The sequence below is a fragment of the Strix aluco genome, chromosome 25, assembly GCF_031877795.1.
Source record: "Strix aluco isolate bStrAlu1 chromosome 25, bStrAlu1.hap1, whole genome shotgun sequence".
Taxonomy (NCBI): domain Eukaryota; kingdom Metazoa; phylum Chordata; class Aves; order Strigiformes; family Strigidae; genus Strix; species Strix aluco.
This window is the reverse complement of record NC_133955.1, coordinates 2929014-2953854: the sequence shown is the minus strand read 5'-3', so window position 1 is coordinate 2953854 and position 24841 is coordinate 2929014. Positions and strand designations below refer to the sequence as shown.

At 46.0% G+C, this 24841-nt stretch overlaps 2 protein-coding genes across 4 annotated transcripts in view; both read left to right on the top strand.

The window, feature by feature from the left end:
• Positions 1–2083: 2083 nt before the first annotated feature.
• LRIF1 (ligand dependent nuclear receptor interacting factor 1) lies at positions 2084–14133 on the top strand. 3 transcript variants are annotated; one of them, XM_074850130.1, is made up of 5 exons: positions 2304–2409; positions 6184–6259; positions 8545–10052; positions 11611–11889; positions 13194–14133. In XM_074850130.1, the coding sequence occupies exons 3-5, from the start codon at positions 8658–8660 to the stop codon at positions 13659–13661; spliced, it is 2142 nt and encodes a 713-aa protein (XP_074706231.1). In that variant the 5' UTR covers positions 2304–2409; positions 6184–6259; positions 8545–8657; the 3' UTR covers positions 13662–14133. The 3 variants fall into 3 exon arrangements, with proteins under 3 accessions (XP_074706229.1, XP_074706231.1, XP_074706230.1); XM_074850129.1 differs by having other exon boundaries at positions 8537–10052; XM_074850128.1 differs by lacking the exons at positions 2304–2409; positions 6184–6259 and adding an exon at positions 2084–2227 and having other exon boundaries at positions 8537–10052.
• The window catches only part of CEPT1 (choline/ethanolamine phosphotransferase 1), a 72505-nt gene continuing 49870 nt past the window's right edge, over positions 2207–24841 (top strand). Inside the window, exon 1 of the mRNA XM_074850133.1 lies at positions 2207–2227. The gene's annotated coding sequence lies outside the window, so the exon portion shown is untranslated. The remainder of the gene's footprint in view (positions 2228–24841) is intronic.

Genomic DNA, 24841 nt, shown 5'->3' with positions numbered 1-24841 from the left:
GATGAAATGGGGGAAGAAGGGAAGATTCTGGGTGTGATGGGGTGATTTCATGGGAAAAGAGAGAAGTGGGGGCCACTGAGATCCAACGAAACCTGGAAAGTCACATTTGCCGTGAGTGTGCATAATTCCTCCTTTGTGACATTCTCCCAGAATTTAATGATTTGCAGGTCAGCAGTTTCCTGAGGCTGTTGTAGTCTGTTTGTTCAGGGATGTCTAATAGTCTTGTCCAAATGCTTGTCTAGTCCCGCTCAAACCATTTCTGGAAGGAGCGACAGGTAGAGCTTATTCAATGGCAGAGGCAGAGCCGATATAAATGGGCAGTAACTGAGGATGTCTATTAATGAGATGGCTTGGAAGAAGCAGGTTCAGTATGAATTAGAAGACAATTAAGGCAATTAAAGAATATCACAGAATCACAGAATCATCTGGGTTGGAAAAGCCCTTGAAGCTCCTCCAGCCCCACCATGAACCTCACCCTGACCGTTCCCAACTCCACCAGATCCCTCAGCGCTGGGTCAACCCGACTCTTCAACCCCTCCAGGGATGGGGACACCCCCCCTGCCCTGGGCAGCCCATTCCAACGCCCAACAACCCCTTCTGCAAAGAAATCCTTCCTAAGAGCCAGTCTGACCCTGCCCTGGCGCAGCTTGAGGCCATTCCCTCTTGTCCTGGCGCTGGTTCCTTGGCTCAAGAGACTCCTCCCCCCTCTCTGCACCCTCCTTTCAGGGAGTTGCAGAGGGCCATGAGGTCTCCCCTCAGCCTCCTCTTCTCCAGACTAAAGCCCCCCAGTTCCCTCAGCCGCTCCCCATCAGACCTGTGCTCCAGACCCTGCACCAGCTCCGTTGCCCTTCTCTGGACACGCTCAAGTCATTCAAATTTAAATTCAAATTCAATTTAAATCAGAGCTAGCAGCAAGGAGATGTAAGCAACGGAGGAACAGAGCTGCTTCCAGAGCAGTAACTGGGAATAAGAGATCCAGTGTATGGAAAGCAAAGGGATTCCCAGCGAGGGAAGAGTGCGGGCAGTCAGTTGGGTGGGGACGGCAGGTGGAGCATGTGAGAAGGCTGAGGGAGTCTGGGCCGTTGGAGCCGCAGTGTCCTGCGCACAGTGCCACCCACGGCAGGATGCGAAACTGCCACGGAGTTGGTACCGCTTTGAAAAGCTTTGCTGCCACCAGCACCGAATCCCAGAATCATTCAGGTTGGAAAAGCCCCTCGGGATCATCAAGTCCAACCCTCAGCCCGACTCTACAAAGTTCTCCCCTACCCCACATCCCCCCACAGCTCATCCAAACGGCCCTTAAACACACCCAGGGATGGGGACTCCACCCCCTCCCTGGGCAGCCTATTCCACTCTCTGACCACTCTTTCGGGGAAACATTTGTTCCTCATGTCCAGTCTGACCCTCCCCTGTTGCAGTTTAAAGCCGTTCCCTCTTGTTCTGTCACTAATTCCCTGGGAGAAGAGACCAGCACCAACCTCTCCACAACGTCCTTTCAGGGAGCTGTAGAGAGTGATGAGTCTCCCCTCACCTTCTCCTCCTCACACTGAACAGTCCCAGCTCCTTCAATGGCTCCTCACAGGATTTATTCTCCAGGCCCTTCCCCAGCCTCGTTGCCCTCCTCTGCCCTCGCTCCAGCCCCTCGAGATCTCTCTCATATTGAGGTGCCCAAAACTGGACACAACCCTCCAGGTGTGGCCTCACCAGTGCAGAGCACAGGGGGACTGTCACCTCCCTGCTTCTGCTGGTCACACTATTTCTCACACTATTTCTAACGGCCCAGGGCCGTCCCCTTCCCCTTGGGGGCCACTGCTGCCAGCCAAAGCGGCCATTTGCAGCCTCCACATGCGCCCAGCCCCGCACCGCCCCCAACTCCTTTCGGCGGCCGACGGAAGCGCCGCTGCCACCGGCTGCGCCATTCGCGGCCGCCCGGCGGCGCAGCGCTCCACTTCCGCCCTCTCCCGGAAGTAGCCTCGGCGGAAGTGACAGCCGATTGGTGGCGCGCGGCGGGGAGGCGGGGCGAGAGGGCGGGGCGGGCGGAAGTGACGCCCGGCCGCGCCCGCAGCCCGCCCGCCCGCCCGCCGCCGCCGTTGTTCGCCGCCGGTGCCGCACTCGTGCCCCGCTGCGGCGGCTCAGCCCCGGGCCCCGCCTGCCGCCGCGCCATGTCCAGCCGCCCGCTGGGGGCCCCGCGGAGCCGAGAGGAGCGGCCGGGCAGCGCCACGCAGTTGTGAGTACCGGGCCCCGGGCGGCGCGGCGCGGGGCCGGCCCGGCGCTCGCCCCCTCCCGGCGTCGGGCTGAGGTGGGCGGACAGCGCCTCTGCAGACGGGCCGCCGCCGCCGCCCCGGTACCGCTGTTCTGCCGGACAGCTCGGGAGCGCCCGGCACGGCCGAGCAGGGAGAGACCCGCCAGGTACGGTCCTGCCACCCTTCCTGCCGCCCGCGGCGGGGCCCCGCCGGGCGCCGGGGGGCGCAGCGGGGTGCGAAGTGGCGCCGTGGGAGGGGCCCGGCTCCGCTATCCGCCCGCTGCCCGGGGCGGGGAGGAGGCGAGATGTCGCCGGTGCTGGCTGGGGGCGCGTCACCCTTCCCGGTGGGGAAGGAGGAAAGGCAGACGAGGATGGGGGGGGCGTTGGGCGGGACGGGTGGGGGAAGCGGGTGCGGGCGTGCCGTGGTGCCTCCTCCCACCGCGCCGGTGTCCCCCCGGCCCTCGCTCTTCACACCTCCGCCCCGGCACGCGCTGCGCTCGCCCGGCGCCTGCACGACGTCGCTCGCTCGGTCGCTGGCCGGGGTTTGCGTTTGCGCGAGGCCGGTGAAGTCTCGGTGTGGTTAAGCTTGTGCCAGAGGCAGCCAGGAAACCGGGAAGAGGAATAGGGATGTGAGATACAGGGATGAAACCTGTAGGGTTTTTTTTATTATTATTATCATAATAATGATCCAAAGTCAACCGCAACATAAGCACACGACTGTCGACCTGATGTGAGCCGGGTGATACAGACTCTAACCACACTTAAGGAAATTTTCTAGGCTGCTTAAGACTCCGTGTTTACATTCCTGCTTTAAAATGGCAGGAGCTCAACAGGGGCTGACTGCTTGAGTTGTGGTTTGGCTCCCGATGCGTTTTGCTCGTCTCTCTGGAGTTCTCAGCTTGCTGCATCTATTCGGTGGAGAGTTTCGGGTGAGCTCGTTAGAGCCACGGGGCTGCTGTGCTCGCGGGATGTAGCTTTGGCGCTGTTGATGTTCTCTGCCAAAGGTTTTATGGCTGAAGGAGGTCATTGATGGGTAGAGCTGTGGTTTATAATAAAGCCCAGGGACCATTTCCCAGCAGTTAGCACATCCTGGAATGATTATCCGTACTCCAAGGAATATTCCACAGTGGGTGAAAGTGTTTCCGTGCAAAACTGTTGTCAAACAGAAAATGTTTCTTTTGCCATTGTTGAAAGCTTCTGGATTACGATAAAACCCCAAGGCGTTAGGAATGGCTTGAACCAAAACTCTGGACAGGATTCCTAACTTCGTATGCAAATTAAACGTTTTGTTACAATATTCAGCTCTAACCCGTGGATGGGTTATGGCTATATAAAACAGACTCCAATCAATTAATTTTGCTTTGTTCCTGGGTGTACGCTTCCAATTTATAATAAATGCTATTTTGCTGCTTCCTGGATTCAACTTAGCCCGTTAAAGTAAATGAAGTTGGTTCTCTGAAGTTTTGATTTATTCATATTCATAGAAGATCAAAGGTGTCTTTAAAGTAATAGCTGGGAGTAAAGGCAGACTAAAAAGTAGCTTGTTTCTGCCGAAAGGGAATGTTTCTTCTGACAACTCTGAAGTACAGTTGAAGTTGGAGCAAGTCTTTCTGTCATTTTTATTTCCACTGATACATTTTTTTAGATGGCACCATCATGAGTTCTGTTGCAGTAATGTGTTGGGATGCCTTGGTGGTTGCAACGGATTTGGCGAAGGGTTTTGTTTACTGAAAATATTCTGAGGGTATTTTTGTTAATGCAAAAATTAGGGACAGAAGATGAGTTTTTAAACACTCAGTATTTTGTTATTTGAGCCTGCTGCTTAGTGGGAGTAATAAACAATATGGGATGAGAACTTTAGACAATAAAATTGCTGTGCCTGATCATACGAGTGAAGAAAACGGAAATTCTGTTTCAACTGAGGGAAACATAGGCGATTCTTTTTATTTTTCTAGCTTGTTAGAAATAAATTAATAAACCTTCCCATTCTTTCTGTTAGGTCTTCTTCCATAGCTTGCTGAATGCCATTTCCATTGTTGACTGGGAAGGTTTCAATATTGCCATGCAGACTATTTACCTAAAGAAATAATGACCTTTTTCGGTCAAGAAAATTGTCATCTAGTTGACAGTTCCCTCTGTGAATGTCACAGAATTTTTAATTTTTATAAAAGAAAGCTGACTGCTTGAATTTGATAGTTTCTATGGTGACATTAGGTAAGATTTCTACCAGTCCACCACTTTTTTTTTTTTTTTTTTTTTTCTTCCACGAGCTTATTTTCCTCAAGTTCTGTTTCAGGTATCTGCCTTATATTCAGGCCTTGGGCCATGCTAAAGTATCACAACAATAGAAATATTTCTAAGTGTTAATATATGAGGTTTGAGGAGGTTTATGTTTGTGCGCTAGGGAAGTGAAGGAGGATGAAGAGGAGAAAGAAAACTCCATTTCAGTAATTACGCAAAAAATCCCCAAATACAACTTGGCATGATTTACAGACTTCCTATTACTACTCTTTTTAGGAAAAGAAATTAACCTGTTCTTAAACTAAATTAATCTGACATTCTCAAAGGAGGATACTGATGGAAAGATGTTTTCACTCTGCTTAAGGGATTCTTAAAACATATTCTTCAAAGAAACAACGGCCTGTAGAGTGAATTGAAGTAGCTTCTAGCTCTCCTCTTCATCCCTCATTAATGTGTGAAAAAGCTGAAGGTGCTTTATTTTGGTAACACAAAATGTCAGTCCTGGTTATTTGTATCACCTGGAAAAGTCTTTAGTGATACGAGATATATACAGTGAAGCATTTTCAACTTATATCTGAAACAAGCAAAAGTGTCTAAAAACTTTGACATCTCTACCTGGAGTCCTGCATCCAGCTCTGGAGCCCTCAGCACAGGAAAGACATGGACCTGTTGGAGTGGGTCTGGAGGAGGGTCACAAAAATGATCAGAGGGCTGGAACACCTCTGTTATTGAGGACAGGCTGAGAGAGTTGGGGTTGTTCAGCCCGGAGATGAGAAGCTCCGGGGAGACCTTATAGCAGCCTTCCAGTGCTTAAAGGGGGCGTATGAGAAAGATGGGGACAAACTTTTTAGTAGGGCCTGTAGCAATAGAACAAGGGGTGATGGTGTTAAACTAAAAGAGGGGCGATTCAGGCTAGATACAAGGAAGAAATTTTTTATGATGAGGGTGGTGAGACACTGGCACAGGCTGCCCAGAGAGGTGGTAGATGCCCCCTCCCTGGAGACATTCACCGTTGGGTTGGACGGGGCTTTGTGCGACCTGGTCTAGTTGAAGATGTCCCTGCTCATGGCGGGGGGTTGGACTAGACGAGCTTTAAAGGTCCCTTCCAACCCCAACTGTTCTATGATTCTATTATTTTTCCTTCCTCTTTCATAGATGTTTGAGTAAATATGCATGGAGACAACTTCTCAACATCTTGGCTGTACATTTCCTTTCCTTCTTTCTTATCTATCTTTTAGCTTTTTGTAATTCTGCAATTTTGTAAGTACCTGCTATTTGTTTCAAGTAAAAGAATGTTATTTTCCAGAAAACTGTAGTTTTGGGGTTTCTTGCCCTTTTTGCATAGAGTGTGAAGATAAAAAGCTGCGTTTATCTTCTGTAATCATGAAAAAAAATGATTTGCAGTGCAGGCAAATGGGATTTTTTAAAGGAGGCTTCTTCCTCAGCCTACTTAAAAGATCCTGTTTGTAGCACAGTGTCAAAAACAGTTAAGTCCATCGAAAGGGAGGTGAACTCAAGGTAGAAATGAGAAGAGTGGAGGTGAGCACTGGAAACCAGCATTGCTGCTGAAGAAAATACTCATGCAAATGCGTTCTCTATCTCATCTCTCTCTTGCTCTCCCTGTTTTCATGTTTCCTCTCTCTCTGATCTGCTCCCCCTCCTCTTGCCAAAAAGTTAGAGGTATCCCCTTGCTTTGACAGGTGGAGGAGCGTGCCTCTTTGGAGGTTTCTTCTGCCCTTTGATGCCTATTTGCAGTGCTAGGTAGTTTGAGTGGAGGTAAGTGCCTGTTTGCTCTATAAAAGCTATAGTGGTTCAGCAGTTCCATGTCTGTGGAACTTGCTGAAAATTTCCTTCCGAATTTGCCTTCAGAATATTAATTCTTATATATTCTCTCATAGAAGAAAAGTTGAGACTGTAGATCATGGGGTTATTAGAGAAGCCTTGAGAGATTCAAAGTATATAATAGATACAGATGCAAAAAGCTGTCCGGGAGCTCAGTGCTGCTCTTCCTAATTCTGCATTGTCAGTAGTGCTATAAGGTTTAAAGTGGCTCCAAAAGTGAGTCTTTTCTGCTTTAATTAAGTTCAAACATAAGAGTATTTCTAGTTGCTCTTTCTTTAAGCAAAAATATTTCTGTAAGTTCGTTACCCTTCAGTGCTAGTTCTTCTCAACTATCATTTCTGATTCTAAAACATCCCACTCCATTTTACTACTAAAACCTCTGATAGCAGCTTCCACTAGGAACCATGTGGTATATTGCCCACGTTTTCATTTCCAGTACATTATTTTTAAAACAAAAGTATTGCAGAATGTCCTGCCCACTGCACTGATAAATTGAACAAACATCTGCTTTTTCACGTAGTATGCCCAGAAATGAGGCGTTATACCATAATATTGGACATGGGAGTTAATGCTAAGGCTTCAGCAAGGAAAGCTCTGTGTGTCTAAAGCCTTTATGTTTTAGAGAGACAATAGGATGGTTGTTTATGTTGACCACCAAGGGGAACGTGCCCTCTCAGACTGTAGCAGGAACTGTCCAACTCTGGGAGTGAAGAGCATACTTGTGACTTCTCACTTGATGGGAAAAGGCAATGTCTTGACTGACTTCTTGAGCACATACAACGGTGGAACGCATGAATGATATCTCCTAGTCACTCTGTTCCAAGCTGAGTTGGAAGCCCAAACTGTAATGCTTCACTGCCAGAAAAAATGCCAGTTTCAAAACTACTTGACAGTGAGCAGAACACAATACTAATGTCACCTGGATTGGGACTGGGAAATAATCTCATGTCCGTGTTCTCAATGCATTTATTGATGTAGAAAGTCAATGGGACAGAGCTAGAATGCTCTTGGTGACTGAAAGTGGAGTTGGAAGCTTTGCCTTTTAATCATTCTGGATCTGATGGCAAGACCGTGAAACCTACGTCCAGTTCATTTGGTCTCTCCTAGTGAGGGAAACTCGGTTTTGATCATACATGTCTCAACATGCCATGTTGCTTCTGCAGTGCTTTGGGCATTAGATTGTTCTTCCGAGAGTCCAAGAGTTCTTTGAGAAAGATGCCTGCATTTGGGCAAACTCACTTGAAGTGGGAAAGATTCTCTGTCTTGCAACGGACTTGAAAAATCTTGGCATTTGAAGCAGACACAACTAACTTGTGGTTTGACAAGGTTCTATCTGTCTGTCTGCTGGTTTGAGTTCTTCTCTTCACCTGCAAAAAATATATATTTACCCTTCAGATTTCACTGATTGCTGTTTCCATGTATTTCTCCTTGGTTTTGAAGTCTTTTCCTTCCTAGACTTAGACTTCTGTTCTCATAAATGTATGTACCTTGATAGCATTTGAGGTTTTCTTTTTTCCATCTCTTTGAAGACGACCACCTCTGTAGTCTCTGTCTGCCTAAAGGGTGATCAGGCAGGCGAGATGCAAGCATATGAGCTGGTCACCCTACATCCTATTCCACAAAGTAAATGTATTCTGCATCTTAATTTCTTTTTTGTATGTGTGTGTCTGAAGTAATTTCTCCTTCCATCTTGTCATGCAACTAATCTGTCTGTATTTTCCTGAAGCTTTCCTGAAATTCATACTTCATAGCACTGAGTAGAGATATTAATACAGGGAGATGGGAAAGCAAAACAACATGGCTTCTCTATGAAATCTGGAGATAACACTTTCTTTTTCAGAACGAAAGGCCCTATAAATAGAAGAGGAGGATAATGTAAGGTGTTTCCTTGGGTCTTTTAACTTATTTTTATCTGAAAAGGATGCCCTTTCTTGCTACTCTGTGATGTAAACGTTGGACGTTATTTTGAGATAGTCTGTGGTATTCTGAAATGCTAACCCAAAATGTACACTAAGTAGATCAGTATGACTATTGCCAGTGACGTTCCTGAAAATTAGATCTGGCATTTTTCAGTAGTTAATCTGCTTCTAAGGCATAGCAACGCTGGGTATGCAATTCACTGATGCACATTAATTAAAGTATCTATGCTGTGTTCACTTATGCTATCTTTTCGTTTTTCTTTTTCTTTTCTCTTTTCTTTGTTTTGTTAAGCATTGCAGGCTGTGTGTACCGAGTAGTTCAGACGACGGGACCAGATGGAAAAAACCTTCTGAATTTACTTCCAATTTCTAAATCTTCTGGAAGCTTTGTGCCAATAGTTCCATCTTCAGCCATGCCAAATAATTCTAAAGCCAATATTTCTAGTCCAGTCCATCTTACTTTTAAGACACAGCTTGCCAATACTACCGCACCTTCATCTGTTAAGATACCTGTTTTTCAGTCTCCTAATCCTGGAAAGATTATTCTTACAAGGACATTAGACAAACAGGAAAGTGTTAGGGCAGGTTCTGAAAAAGAAAGCTTAATTCCAAAATCAGCTGCTAACATCCAGAGCAGTTGTGTTTCAGTTGATAGACTGTCTTTGCAGAACATTGCTGTAACAAGTTCATCTAACCAGAGTAACACTGCATACATGTTGGTAAACACAAAAAGTCTGCCAGTTACTGTGAAGTCTCCAGTACTGCCCTCTGGCCACCACCTCCAGATACCAGCTGATGCAGAAGTGAAATCTGTCCCAGCTTCTTTTTTACCACCTGCAATACAGCAAAAAATACTTGCAGCTGCAGCAACAAATGTGTCTGGAGGAGCTGACAGTACAAAAATGCCAACTGTTATTTACGTGTCACCAGTGAATACAGTGAAAACAGTACTTCCCAAGCGTTTACAAGCCATTTGCCCAAAACCTACCACAGAAGTTTCAAAACCATTAATAATGACAGCTACACAAAAGGGAAATAGTTCTTCTCCTGAGACAGTAACATCTGATGGTCAGCAGTGCCAGCAAACTCCAATGAAATGGATTGTGCAAGAAAGTCCACAGTCATCAGCACCTTGCCTTATTCCTGTAAAGTCATCAAATAATACGGCTTCCAAGATCTTGAAAACTTTGTCAGACATGAAGAATGTAGAAGTTAACTCTGCAAATATTCTGCCACTCTGTTCTAGTGGTCCTGGTGGAAGCCAAACAAAAATCACACCTTTTAAAGATAATGCTCTGGTCATGTACAATGGGAAAGTCTATTTGTTGACCAAAAGAGGCTCTGATGTTCTGTCAGCCCAAGCTGACAAACAAGCATCTTCCTCTTCTGATGCTTCACTTAAAAAGGAGACATCCAAGCTAATTGATTCTTCTGCAGTCAATAAAATAACCAATAAAGTAGTGAATCTAGTATTGTCAAAAAGCAAAGGAATGGTGTTGTCTCAGAAAGACTCAAAAACGTGTGCAAACTCAAAAAATTCTTCACCAACTGGCTTAAGAAATGACTTAAAGTCTGCATCTGCAGCTCTGGTGACACCAAGTGCTCATCAGCAGAATTTCACTGTAAACCAGAGAAAGAGTTTGCCCCTCACCGAGAGCATTTCAAGTGGAGTGACTCTTGTAACAGCAGTAGGGACACAGGAAAAGGTATGCCAAAATGGCAAAGGAAAGATCCATTCCCCCAAAGCAGCAAGTGCTGTTTTACCTCAGTCTAAGCAAGAGTGTGCTTTCAGTGAAGACTGGCAAAAGGTAACTCTCCAGTAAACATGCCCATCTCAGTCTCTGCTAAATTGTTATATGGTCCTGCTTCTAGTTGAATAAAATGGCTATTAATAAGCTCACAGGTTTTTGTAACCAGGTATTCCATCACTGGAAATGCTGGTCTAAAGTGGGAATCTATTCAATAATTTTTTTTTTTTTTTCAATAAGATTGCGCTATGCAAGGGAGAAAATGCGTAAAAAAAAAAGAAAGGGACAGGGAAAAGATGGCTTTTTATTTCCTCACAAGATAAATTGTTGGTAACAACAGAAATTATAGGAAGGTCATTCATTGTTTGAGCTCTTGCAGCTATCTGCTTTCTGATGTCGATGATGCCACGTTCTCACAGCACAGCCGTGGACTGTGTTGTAGCTGTGATGTAAGGTAGAGAAGTTTGTAAGTGTACAAGAGGAAAACAAGGTAGAAGAGCAGGGTTTGTCATCTAGAGACAAACTCTGGTGTTGTGCTAAGCCAGCTCCAGTCTCCGCTAGCTCAGTAGCCAAAGGCAGGAGCTGCATTTCCTTCCTTTCATGCCATGATGGGGAGGGATCCACCTCCTTTGAGTCATGGTTTCATGTCAGGCCGAAGAAACTCTTGAGATCTTTAATGGTTTTCCCCCTTCAGGCTGGACCTACATATTCTTTTAAGATCATAACGTTGAAAATATGTAAAAAGTCCTTAGCCTCAAATCCCATAAACTCTACCCATGAAGGGTTGTAGGTCAAGTTTTCAGTTGCTCAAGAGGCCAGAATGAATTTGCCTTCAGATAAAAAAATAATTCTGAAGCTAGTTTATACTTACTTGTGTTGACCAGGCAGAAGAGAACTGTCAGCTAAGCATATTTGTGCAAATTTTAGACGTTGAATCATTGCAACAGGCTGTAGAGCCTCTTTTTTTGATTGTTCTTCACGTGAAAAATGGTTAAAATACTTCTTTTTTTTTTCCCCTTCAGTGCTGTTGGATGTCAAGTGGTGGCATTGTCATTTGCTTTAACCTCTGAAAAATAGCATATCAGATGTTTGCTGCTTTTAGTCTGTAAATTTGCAAGCCCACGGGTTGCCAGACATACTGATGTGAGATTGAGCTTGAAGATCAGAAGCAGCTCAGGTTGCAGTGAGGTTAGACACGAGAGATGGCTGATAGTGCTTTGTCAGTATTATCAACCACAGTGCAATTATGAAATGTGTTCAGCACTCTGAAAGTGACACTGTAAGGACTCTTCCATCATCTTCCTTTGTTACTTTGCAGTTCTAGGATAGGTGATTCCCTTCTTGCTTCTTTTACTTCCGTGGTTTACTAGTTGGACTGTGCATTTTCTGGATGTTCCACAACGTACTTGGGGTTTTAAATAACAAGAGTGTGACAATAGATATATAATATATAATTTCTCAAAATTGACTTACCTGTGTTAAATGTAACTCTTGGAGAATGGCAGCCAAAACAAATGTTCACTTGTCTTTCTAGTAACTAGTTTTTAGTTTAAATGTATGGAGAGAGAGAGAGTGAGAGAGTGTGATTGATGGCTCTCTCACTGTTTCTGTATTTCAGATCCAGTGTGAAAAAATGGATTCACCAGGAAACGTTATTCAAATCAAACCCCAAGAGAAGCCACATTGGAAGCAATACTTGGAATTAAGGAGAAAATTTGGTCTCTCTAAGGAGGAGAGAGTGTACCTTAAGAGAATACCATTAAAAACCTCATATGAGAAACCAGAAGAAAGGGTTTGTTCCAGTAACAGCTTGAAAAGGAAAAATGATTCTTGCAATTCGTCATCGTTAGATGTGGAAGTAACAAATCAACATCAGGAATGTGTTAAAGAAGAAAAGGTATCTTTAATTTTTTCAGTGCTAAAATATGTACTGCAACACATGCAGAAAGCAGCATGTGTATAGTCAATACAGAGCTGTGTGGTTATTTGGAGCCTCCCATCTTTGGATTCATCAGAGCCAGTCAGTAATTGTTATGGTCCCTGTGGGAATTGTTCCTAGAACTTGTTTGTGTACTGCAACACTCACGTGATTCAGTACGACTTGAGTACCATCTAAGAATTTTTTTATATCCTCTTTTCTGGGTTCCACTGGAGGAAATTTGAAGAACAAATGCTTTGAAGAAGACTGGACCCTCTAGTGATGGCTGACCAGCCAAAGGGATAGTCTTTATTAGAATAAAAACCATACCTCTGTATCCTGATTTATATTTAGCCTTCTGCAAACAATTAGGTTTATGCAGTAGTGCAACGGATATAGGCAGAACAACAGAAGAGTAGTTTCTTGTGACCCTTTGAGTCTGAAATCGGTCAAGCGCCGTTATTTCAGGGCGCTTCAGTCACTCACATGAGTACGTTTCGCTGACTTCCAAAGAAAGGTCTCCACTTAGTCATGTGTGGTTTTATTTAAAGACATTTACCAGTGTACCTGTCTAATCTTTAGAGTTACAGATGTCTTTATAAACTTAGTCCTTTGTCATTGGCTGGGAACTTGCTTGGGTGCTTCTGGAAAGGTTCTCTCCATGTAAGGACTTCCAGCTTTATGCGTTAAAGTGATTTGAGCCATCCAAAGTAGTTCTGTTCAGCCATAGCGTTCTAAATTTTATTTTGTATGATTCTACTCCACCCAGTCAAAGGCTTTCTCAGGTTTTGGTAATTCTGTGTTAAGAGCCTTGCTTTGAGCAGATCTACTGGCTGCTCTTAGTAAAGTACATTAATATTTAAATAACAAAACTGGGAGGAATGCAGTCTTGTAATGGACGTTATTGCTGACGTTTGAGCTTTTTGGAAATGTAAGCATGAAGAAGTCTACATTTTGAATTTTTCCGTCCAATTAGATAGAAAAATTTTGTTTTATGCTACAGTTAAAGAACTTAAGCAGCAACAGGAGGTGATAGGTCTGCACAGGAAAGGCAGAAGTGCACTGTTGACTAAGGAAGGAATTCAGTGTTGTGGAATTGTTAATTGGGAATCTTTGCTAGAAAAATAGTGCTCAAATTGCCAAAAGAAACGTCTTCCATGCGGTAATTTTAAGAAGCTTGCAACAAATAACTTGTAATTTGTGCTTAGTGAACTGTGATGTTATAATGTAGAATGATGCTCAGTTTAACAGAAGTACATTTTATATATTTCCCGACTGTACAGATAATTGTGGATCTGGAAGAGGATTTGACTAAGAAAAGAAAAGTAAAATCCTCACCACTGTCAGACAGTGGAAAGAGAAGGAAAACTTCAGTGAAAACAAGCACAAGTCCACGTTCGGGAAATACCAGCTCAAGTTCCAGTGTACTTAACAGAAGTGTTTCACCTCCACCAGTCTTATCCCAGCAAAGCGTTTCCACGGACTTTGTTCTATCGTCTCTTGGGAGGGACTCCGAGCAAGACCCCTACTCTCAGTATAGTGACATTACAGACTCAAGTATTCCAGTTTTAGTGTCTTGTGAGGGTGATACTTCAGTTCTTGAAGGTTCTTTCAGAAATGACGCTTTCCCTTTGACTCCCCCAGACTTGGATGAAACAATACGGGATGAAAAAATCAAACGACTTAAACAGCTCTTACGAGAACGAGAAGCGGCACTTGAAGAGATGCGTAGAAAAATGCAGCAAAGCTGAAATACTGAAGCTGGTGGTCTGGACTGTGTTCATCCGTGAATTCAAGAAGGAATTCTTTAAATGAACGTGAATATTTCTGGTAGATGGAAGATCTTGCTGAGATTTACAGTATGTGTGTATTTAGAAAAGTATAGATTTCTTGTCAAATACCAGAAATAAAAGACTTGGACCATGAAATTCTGCTTCTGGGACATGATATGTATCAAAGAATGCAGATAAGCATTTTTCTTAGTGTATTCTCTACATTTTGAATTGAAGGGTTTCTGTATTAGCCCTAGCAAATAAACTTTCCCTCTTTGGAATTCCATGCCCTGTCAGTCTTAGAAACTGGATGTAAATTGCAAACCCCAACTGTAAATATTTTTTGTTTTGCTAATGTGCATGACAACTTTTGTGAATTCCTGAGAACTGTCAATTGTCATAAAAGGTCAAGGGTCAGTGTGTAATAAACGCTGTTTAAGTGAACTGGGAATTGGACTTCAGGCAGTAATATTGCAGGTGTTCATACAAAACCTCTTGCGAAGACTGAAGAAACCCCTGCCGACAGTTACCTACGGATGTGTCTTGCTGTTTTTCCTGTAAGCCTTTATAAGGCCTTTGCCAGTCGTGCAGTGTTGAAGTTTGGTTGTGGGGTTATTTTTTTGGTGAGGAGGTGTATTTATTTTTAAACAGAATTTTGTTGAATAACAACTTGTTGAGGCAAAAAAGGCATATTACTTTAGCCGGGGTGCTATCTTTAATAATTCTCGATGAGTATCTTTTCCATTGATCTGTTCAGTCGTTATTTGAACATGGCCCGTGCTGCTTTCATTTGATGCTGCCTTAGTTTTGCATTGTGGGAGAGAATGCGCACTCAAACCGTCTTTGTTATCATAATTTGAATAGATCTTTGTAGTGTACTTTCCCAGCATGTGTTGCATGGATGACTTTCACTGCTCTCTCTTGTCCACGTTACTGAATCTTGTAAGGCCCTTCTGCAGTTCTGCAGTTTTTATTGTCATAGCCATGAATAACTGTTCGGCCAATAGAATTTTTCATTGTTTTTTTCCTGTCCATGTATGGCTATATTCAACATCACTGATCCCTGTAGAACTCCACTGTGGATTTCTGTTCATGGGATGCTATTTGCTACTCTTCTTATTTTAATCAAATTTTCATCTACAAGGTGTTTTTTTTTATTAACACGTGGATGCCCAGAGTATGTACAGGGTTTTGGCGAAGGATGTTGCTTTGGAGATACATCTTTGGAGAGCCTAGTAGACTGTACCAGCCCTATGTCCCTTATTAATATGCATCTTGACAGCGTGAAAAACTCAAGTGGATTAGAGAGGCAGGACAGCCTTTTACAAGGGAAGAAGAAGAAGAAGATCTCTGCTCTGAAGAGCTTGAGATGGACCAAGTGTTGGAGAGGTGCTACACCAGACACGCAGTGGTGGGTGAAGAAGGAAGATATATAATGGAACTAGTCTCTTTAATGACTGAGATTACTGTAAAAGAGGCCTGTGGTAGAGCAAGTAATAAGCGTGGTATTACCATGAGCGTCCATGTGTTCACTGTGTATGGAGTGAGTGTTTTGGGGGCAGAAATCCCATAGTTTAGGGAAATGGATGCCCTAATGAAGGGCTGATGCACAGCGGAGAGGATGATGTCAATGAATTGGGCCTCATGACCTACGTTATGATGCAGCCCAAGTATCACCGTTAGATGCACGTGCAAGACAGCTGAACACCCAAGGAAAGGACTGCTGGGTTGGACCAGTGACCTGCATTCTGTAGCCTGGCAGGCCAAGGTGTGCGCACGTGTTGTGTGTCCTTCATTGGTAAATGTTCAAAGCAATGAGGCTCATTTACGGGAGATTATTTTTTCGAGCAGCCAGTGATACCAGTGAGGAAGATGTCTGTTTGCAGTCTCATCTGTACTTGTTCCAGAAAGTATGGAAGAAGCCTAAGTCTGGTCAAGCCTGCCTGTCAGGTACAAGCAGTAGTGAGGAGGCAATCGTTCTCTGTGGGAAGTGGGAATATTCCCTGCACGTATGTGGGTGTGATGGGTTGACCCTGGTCAACTACCAAGCAACTACCCAGCTGCTCACTTGCTCCTGTCACCTGCAGGAGGGGGAGAAAATAGAAGACGGGCAAGACTTGTGGATTGAGATAAAGAGAGTTTAACGGGTTAAGCAACAGTTGCATGCAGGCAAAGCAAAATAGGGAATTTAATCACCGTGTCCTATCAGCAGGCAGATGTTTAGCCATTTCCCGGGTCTCAGTGTGCATAATGTTTACTTGGAAGACAAATGCTGTAACCATAAACGTCCCTGCATCCTCGTCCTTTCATTAAGCTTTTGTTTGCTGAGTGTGACATCATATGGTGTGGAACAGCCCTTTGATCTGTTTGGGGCAACTGTCCTGGCTCTGTCCATTCCCAGCGTCTTGTCCATCCCCAGCCTACGTGCTGGGAGGGAGGCGGAGTGAGAAAAAGAGAATGCCTTGAGGTCGTGCAAGCGCTGTTCAGCAGTAGCCAAAGCACTGGTGTCTTATCAGTATTATCTCCCTCACAAATCCAGAACACAGCATCACATGGGCTGCTGTGGAAAAAAAATTAATTTCATCGCAGCCAGACCCGCTATGATGGGATGGCAATCAGAAAGGAGATAGAAGCAGACTTGTGTCTTGTATCTGGTGCTGCAGTCACCTGTTGTGATGCTCTTCCAACAGACATCACTCACCTGTCTTCTGACAAAGGTCTTTCCTCTATTTTCCCGTGATCTCTGAAGAAATTAATGAAGTCATGTTAACACATCCCCTCCTTTTGCAGGGAGGATTCCACGTTTGGCATTCTATGACACACTACCTTCTTTCTTCCGGAACCTCTTTTACTCTGCCAAAGTGGTCCATTAGCCCGTGTTTTGTCTAGAGACAAGATATTGAAAATTTGGGGAAGAATCCTCACTGCAAGGTTTTTGAAGAAATGTGACCACTAGGATTTGGTAGAAAAAAGTGAACAGGCTCTTTCCTTGTGATCTAGTGATGGAAAACACTTGGTGCAATTCAGGAAGACAAAGCCAAGCCATCTGTGGGAGAGAAAGAGATGTCTTTCTTGGAACAACATCGACGCAAAATTGAAACAATCACTGAGAGCCAAAAGAAATTCCTTGGTGTGCTCATGTGGGGAAGTTGCACCAACGGCAGAAGCAAAAGTTCTCCAGCAGCCACGGATCTTGCAGGTCGGAACTGCTCCTCATCCAGACACATCATCTGTAGCACAGATACTATTTTTCTGCACTGTTCAGCCTTGAACTCCTATGATCCGTCAAGAGTTTGTTTGTGACAGAAAAACGAGAGTCCTGGGAACGCTGGCTGTGGCCTCAGGAGTGGAAGTTCCTGGCAGCCATCCCTCTGTGCATCCTGGGCTGGGAGAAGGCAATTCACACCGTGCTTGCTGTGTTAAGTACGTAGCAATATGAAAACCATGGATTCAGGCTGTGAATTAAAACTACTACCTTCAAGCAAATATTCAGGAAGAATCGGTGTTAAGACCTTTTAGGACCCAGGTCTTTTCTGGGTCCAAAGAGACCAGAGTCCTCAAAGGTCCAGACCAGGTGGCAGCGAGTGTTGGACAAAACAGATTGGGAGGCAAAGACGATACTGGGCCACCTGCCAACATCAGCCTAACCTGGTGACTTGGAGTATCTGGCCAGAGCTATCCATGTGCAAAGGTGGTACTTTTCAGCTAGAGGACAACCCACCACAGCACCAACATTTCTGTATGAGGACACAGCTCTTCGCAGAGGTCTGTCTGTCCCAGCCATGCATAGAATTGTGGAATCATTTAAGTTGGAAAAGACCATTAAGAGCATGGAGTCTAACCATCAACCTAAGACTGCAAAGTCCACCACTAAACCACGTCTGTAAGCACCATGTCTACACGTCTTCTAAATACCTCCAGGGAGGGTGACTTAACCATGTGTGCTGTGAGAGGCCACCTGGAAGCTGGGTACGCTGGAGTCCATCAGGTCCATTTTCCTCCTGGCAAGCCAGCAGTCAGCTGCTGGGGGTGGAGGTGTGCAGAAATACTAGAAAATTAACCTGCAGATATTTGTCATCGGGGATGTGCAGGCTCAGCTTTCAAACTGTTTTGGACAGTGTGGAACCACCCCTGAATTTCCTACAGTTGTGTGATTTGAGTGGACAAGTTGTGAGCGATTTCCTGTGGCACCGCTGGCAGTGGGAGCGTGTACCAAGGCTGGATTTGGCAGAGCCCCACCTGTCCTCCTCTTGCGGATCTGGGAGGCACAGAGCAGTTACAGCACAGTCCAAAGGCAGCTTCTGGCAAATGGAAAGGGAGGCGGCATGGCTTTCAAGCAAGGTGTGAAAACATCAATGGGCAGTGCTGGGTTGGTCTGAAGATCCATCCAGCCCATCAGTGTCTCCCCAGCAGAGACCAACATGGGGAAGGAAATCAGAATGGAGACCAGAAGTGGATGCCTCGAAAAGGTTGCTCCAAGCCTTGTCCAACCTGGCCTTGAACACTTCCAGGGAGGGGGCAGCCACAGCTTCTCTGGGCAACCTGTGCCAGGGCCTCACCACCCTCACAGGGAAGAATTTCTTCCTTAGATCTTAATCCAAATCTCCCCTCTTTCAGTTTAAAACCGTCCCCCCTCATCCTATCCCTACACCCCTGATCAAGAGTCCCTCCCCCCTTTCCTGTAGCCCCTTTAAGTCCTGGGAGGCCACTCTAAGGTCTCCCCAGAGCCTTCTCTTCTCCAGCTGAACCCCCCAACTCTCTCAGCCTGTCCTCACAGGGGGGTGCTCCAGCCCCCCGAGCATCCTCATGGCCTCCTCTGGCCCCGCTCGAGCAGGTCCGTGTCCTTCTGATGTTGGTGCCCCCAGAGCTGGACCCAGCACTGCAGGGGGATCTCACAAGAGTGAAGTAGAGGGGGACAATCCCCTCCCTCAACCTGCTGCCACACTTCTCGTGATGCAGCCCAGGACACAGTTGGCTTTCTGGGCTGTGAGCGCATATTGCCAAGTCATGTTGAGCTTTTCATCAACTAACACCCCCAAGTCCTTCTCCTTGGGGCTGCTCTCCATCCACTCCTTGCCCAGCCTGTGTTTGTGCGTAGGATTGCCCTGGCCCATGGGCAGGACCTTGCACTTGGCCTTGTTGAACTTCATGGGGTTTGCACGTCCCCCCTCTCCAGCCTGTCCAGGTCCCTCTGGATGGCACATCCCTTCCCTCAGCGTGTGACTGCACCACACAGCTCGGAGTCGTTGGTAAACTTGCTGAGGGTGCAGTCAATCATTATGTACAAAAATGACCACAAAAATGGTCAGAGGGCTGGAACACCTCCGTTATTGAGGACAGGCTGAGAGAGTTGGGGTTGTTCAGCCTGGAGATGAGAAGCTCCAGGGAGACCTTATTGCAGCCTTCCAGTGCTTAAAGGGGGCGTATGAGAAAGATGGGGACAAACTTTTTAGTAGGGCCTGTAGCAATAGAACAAGGGGTGATGGTGTTAAACTAAAAGAGGGGAGATTCAGGCTAGATACAAGGAAGAAATTTTTTATGATGAGGGTGGTGAGACACTGGCACAGGCTGCCCAGAGAGGTGGTAGATGCCCCCTCCCTGGAGACATTCACCGTCGGGTTGGATGGGGCTTTGCGTGACCTGGTCTAGTTGAAGATGTCCCTGCTCATGGCGGGGGGTTGGACTAGACGAGCTTTAAAGGTCCCTTCCAACCCCAACTGTTCTATGATTCTATGATCATATGCAAGACTTCACTGGTACTTTTCATTTTCCAGCTCTTAAACACACGTGGTATCTTTATGTTTAATACCCCTTGATTATTTTTTTTTCTTTGCCCGTTATATTTTCATGTTAACTTTTTGACGTGGATGTAACCAGACCTCAAGTCACTATGTCTAAGCAAAAAATGATTTTGTAGACTTTTTTCATCTTCAGTCTTTCTTTTCGTAGACGGAAATTCTGTGTAGGTGTCCTCTGAACAGGAACTGTCCCAGACTTTTGACCATTTTTGTTACCCTTTTCCATAAGCTTTCCGGTTCCACTAAAATCCTTTTCAGATGGATGAACCAGAACTGCTATGCTGATGTCATTGCATCATGGGGTTACAGTGGCATTTTGATGGTTTTTGATTTGCTCTCTATACCTCCCTAATAAATTCTTATATTCCATGGCTCTTTAGCTGATATTTCTGTGGACTAATCTACTAAATTTGCTGATGTCTCTGAACATAACAGCTCATTCAGAGCTCATTATTGTGTGTGGAAACATAAGGCTTTTCATTCATCTGCACTGAATTTCAGAATTTGTTTTATTGCTCAGTTATTTGGTGTGATGAGAAGCATTTTTCTGAAGCATTTTTCAGTTTTTGTGAGAGCTATGCGAATGGCAAACTTTGACAAGTTGCTCTTCACCTGCTCCTCTAAATAATTTGTGAATATTGAAGAGTACAAGCTCCAGCAGGAGTATCTGGGACTTCTTCCTTTCATCGAGAAACCAACTGTTGAGTCAGCCTGCCTTTCTTCTCTTTAAACCAGCTATTTATACTGCTGAGGACAGTCCCTCTGTTGCTGTAGCACCCTGGTTTCTGTGAAACTATGCTGAAGGAAGCCCAGGTGGATGATTGACCATAGATCCCTGTTTACAGGGACACCAATTCCTTTTGTAAATGCTGCTGGATTTGTGAGGCAGGTCTTGTCTTTACTGAACCTGCAGAGACTTTTCTTTGGTTGTAGAGAATTGGGATAGAACTGAGAAGACCGGTCTGGAGAGAGAATGAACAGCCATGGGAGCAGCAGAAGAAACAAGCAGCAGGAGGGCTGTGAGAATGGCGGGGGTGATGGCACTGAGATTAGCAGGTCATCTAGATCCCAGCACATCTATTTGTAGCTACGGAGGAGCTCCAGCTCAGGACGCTAATGTCAGTCTAAAAAAAGGCAACAGATTAAAGTGAAAATCAGGCCTTTAAGTGGTGGGAAGATAGGGCAGGAGTCACAAGACACCCAGATAAGAAGGGAAAGGATAATCCAGGTGGTTCACACAAGTGGGGAAGGATGGACAGACAAAAAGATCAATCTGTCAGCTCCTAAACGGCATGAAAAGGTACTTTCAAAGTCAATAAGTAGTTGCCAAAATCAGAACCACCCTGGAGATGGGAGGAGGATTTGGAAGCTGGTGTTATCCTCCATATCACAGCAAGCAACGCTGGACAAGTCGCCTGGATACAAGTGTCTTGGCACCCAGTGACTGGCCAGGCCAGATGGACACCTTGGTACTGCCTGTGGTTATGAGAGTGAGAGGGGGTTTTAGCTGAAACCAGTAAGATCTCCAGTAAGATCTTCATTGAAATATACTACATCGTTGCTGCAATGTCACAAGGTTTTCACAAAATCACAGAATCCCAGAATCATCTGGGTTGGAAAAGCCCTTGAAGCTCCTCCAGCCCAACCATGAACCTCACCCTGACCGTTCCCAACTCCACCAGATCCCTCAGCGCTGGGTCAACCCGACTCTTCAACCCCTCCAGGGATGGGGACTCCCCCCCTGCCCTGGGCAGCCCATTCCAACGCCCAACAACCCCTTCTGCAAAGAAATCCTTCCTAAGAGCCAGTCTGACCCTGCCCTGGCGCAGCTTGAGGCCATTCCCTCTTGGCCTGGCGCTGGGTCCTTGGCTCAAGAGACTCATCCCCAGCTCTCAGTTTTCCTACACAGTCTAGCATCGCTATTCCATCATTCTATTTTATTATCATTTCTACCTCTTTTATTGGTATGGACAAGAAAGTGCTGCTCTTATGGCTCCATAAACATCCCTGGGAACGCTTCAAAAAGTTGGTGTTGTAGTCACCACTCTCCTGTCCTCTAGTACTAAAGCAGTTCTCAGTGAGAACTTATTTCAGCTGTTTCATCTTTTATTCCTTTAGGGTTGTTGCTTGAACACGAGAGTATAATCCCATTCATTCATTAACTCATTACTGTTCATCAGTTTGATGTGAAACTTCTTAACCAACGTCTCAGTTTCAGACAGATCTGTCAGTTCCCTGTGATGAAAGGACGGGAACCTTTCTGGGCTCTTCTGTGGTAGTCATGGATAAGAGTGTCTTAATTTTTTTCCTGATAGACTGTCCTTTGAGGACTCGTTCTATACCTTGATCTCAGAAACCTTCTGGCAGACTTCCTCCTGATGTTTGAAAACATGGTTGCGGTCCCTTATGTCACCTGCTCATTTGGATGCAAGTTCAATTTATCCAAGGCTCGTTTTTCCTACGGCTGCCTTAACCTAACTCAGCCATGCTGGCTGTCCCCCTCCCTCCCTCCCTCCCCAGGCCTTTTTGGACTAGGTGACACACATTTCCTCTCTAAACAGTCTCCAGTGACTTGCATACACTTTGCCTTTTAGGCTAATCCTTTTAATTCTCTTTTTTTTTTTTTTTTAATTGATGATGAACTCGCTAATAATTTTTCTTTAAATAATAATTAAAAAAACCTGACACAAAGACCTTGATTCAATGCATAAAGGATGAGTCAGCTGAAACAGTTTCCTTCCTTAACGCTACGAGCCCCTGTGTAGCTCCTGCCCCATCTTCTCATGCTCCTCTGAAGATAACACTCAGTCTTTGCCATGTTTTCTGTTGGCATCTTTTTTTCTTTGCATCTTTACCACCTCTTTCTTCCACATTCTTCTCTCTCACCAAAGCTGCCCCCTCCCTCCCCCAGCCAGCAGCCTTCCATTTGGCTTTGGGTGGAAATGCATGATATTTTTGTACTCCACCTCTCACACCTGATAAGTGGTGTTTCAGTTTAACTCAATCTGACAAACCTGAGCTATCCAGGTGGTAGGGTGAGGATTCACCAGCAATTTGTGGCTGCTGGATGTTGCTGTTTTAGCAGGTTTTTCTCCATTTTTGATAGATGTCTTATGCTAGCATTCCTGTCCATCTTAGCAAGAGGGCTGTGACTCCTTGGCATGCTTCATCTCCAGTGTTCAGCTGCTGACAGATGCTTCCATCCTTGTCCTTGCAGCGGGGTGTGGGGGTCATTTCAGGAGTAACGCTGTAGAGCCCCCTTGCACACCACACAGGTGAGAAAGTCAGCCCTGTTTTCAGTTATGGTCTCACAAGAAGACACTGGTGCCATTTAGGTGGCAATTTCTCTAGACTGAGCCTGTAAGTTTACTGCAGTCAGCCAGGAGTAGAGGAAGAACAAGTTCCCAGGAACTGACAAGGACAAGAAGTATGAATGCAGCCACTCCTTAACGAGGAAATGCTGATGAACTCAGTGGAAGTTGACTGAAACATCTCACCCATCTCACCTTGCCAGGGAGCAGCAGGAGTGGTGTCCCCCAGGGCTCGGTTTTGGGGCCACTCCTGTTTAACACCTTTATTGATGATCTAGACGAGGGCATCGAGTACACCCTCAGTAAGTTTGCAGATGACACCAAGTTGGGTGGGAGTGTTGATCTGCTCGAGGGTAGGGAGGCTCTGCAGAGAGACCTGGCCAGGCTGGAGCGATGGGCTGAGGCCAACTGGAGGAGTTTCACTAAGGCCAAATGCCGGGTGCTGCACTTGGGCCACAACAACCCCCAGCAGCGCTACAGGCTTGGGGAGGAGTGGCTGGAGAGCTGCCAGTCAGAGAGGGACCTGGGGGGGGATTGATAATGAGCCAGCAGTGTGCCCAGGTGGCCAAGAAGGCCAATGGCATCCTGGCTTGTATCAGCACCAGTGTGGCCAGCAGGGACAGGGAAGGGATCTGACCCCTGTGCTTGGCACTGGTGAGGCCGCCCCTCGATGAGTGGGTTCAGTTTTGGGCCCCTCACTCCAAAAAGGCCATTGAATGACTCGAGCGTGTCCAGAGAAGGGCAACGGAGCTGGTGCAGGGTCTGGAGCACAGGTCTGATGGGGAGCGGCTGAGGGACCTGGGGGGGTTTAGTGTGGAGAAGAGGAGGCTGAGGGGAGACCTCATGGCCCTCTGCAACTCCCTGAAAGGAGGGTGCAGAGAGGGGGGAGGAGTCTCCTGAACCAAGGAACAAGCGCCAGGCCAAGAGGGAATGGCCTCAAGCTGCACCAGGGCAGGGTCAGACTGGCTCTTAGGAAGGATTTCTTTGCAGAAGGGGTTGTTGGGCGTTGGAATGGGCTGCCCAGGGCAGGGGGGGAGTCCCCATCCCTGGAGGGGTTGAAGAGTCGGGTTGACCCAGCGCTGAGGGATCTGGTGGAGTTGGGAACGGTCAGTGTGAGGTTCATGGTTGGACTGGAGGAGCTTCAAGGGCTTTTCCAACCTGGATGATTCTGGGATTCTGTGACTGGAGGGGAGGAGGAGAAAGAGGCAGTGATGCAATGAGGGTGTGTATCTCTGGAGCAGTCTATCAGGAGTTGTTTCTGGGTGCCACTCAGCCCTGTCCCTTTGGAAAAGGGTGAGAGAGGAGGAAGAGGGTTTTCCTAGTGCTGAGGAGGTTGTTAAACAGAAGAGTTTGATGCTCTGAGGTTGAACTTCTGTGGAACTGTGAATGAGCATGAAACCCAACAAGTGGTGCTGGGCTGGTGGGGGAACGTTAAGGTGGTCTGGAGGGGCTGTGGGTTTTTAACTGCAAACTTGGGAATGTGCTGTTTTAGGTAGAACTCAAACTCCTGACAGAGCTTGGACTCCTGATTGCCCCCCTGTTGGTCTGTCTCACCTGGCTCATCACAGAGGTGGTATTACAGAGAAATTTGGGGCTTTCTGGGGCAGGAGTTGCTCCTGGGGGCAGCCTGTCGGTGCTGGTTGTCAGGAACAACCTCTTTGTGGTCTGTGGGAGAGAGAGATGAAGGGAAGGTGATGCCGAGCAGCAATGGGAAGGAGAAAAAAGCCTTGTGAGCAGACAGGGTCCTACTACAGCCTTCCTGAGAAGCTGCATGAATGAATGAGTGGGATTTTTGTTTCTCCCCCTTTTGTACCAGGAAAAGGGCTCCCTCCCTCCTTCCAGCAGGGATCAGGGCTCTGAAAACCCATGTAGTATGTCACTGTCGTGATAATTTCCTGGTTAAACCTAATGAGACTTAAATTTGCTGAATGAGACTTCAATGAGGCATAGAAAAGGGGTTTCTGCTAGCTGAAACATCAGGTTTTCTAGGTTGTAGCAGTTAAGCAGAAACTGGGGTTTGCGTATTGCCTCGTTAGGGAGCGTGTCGCCA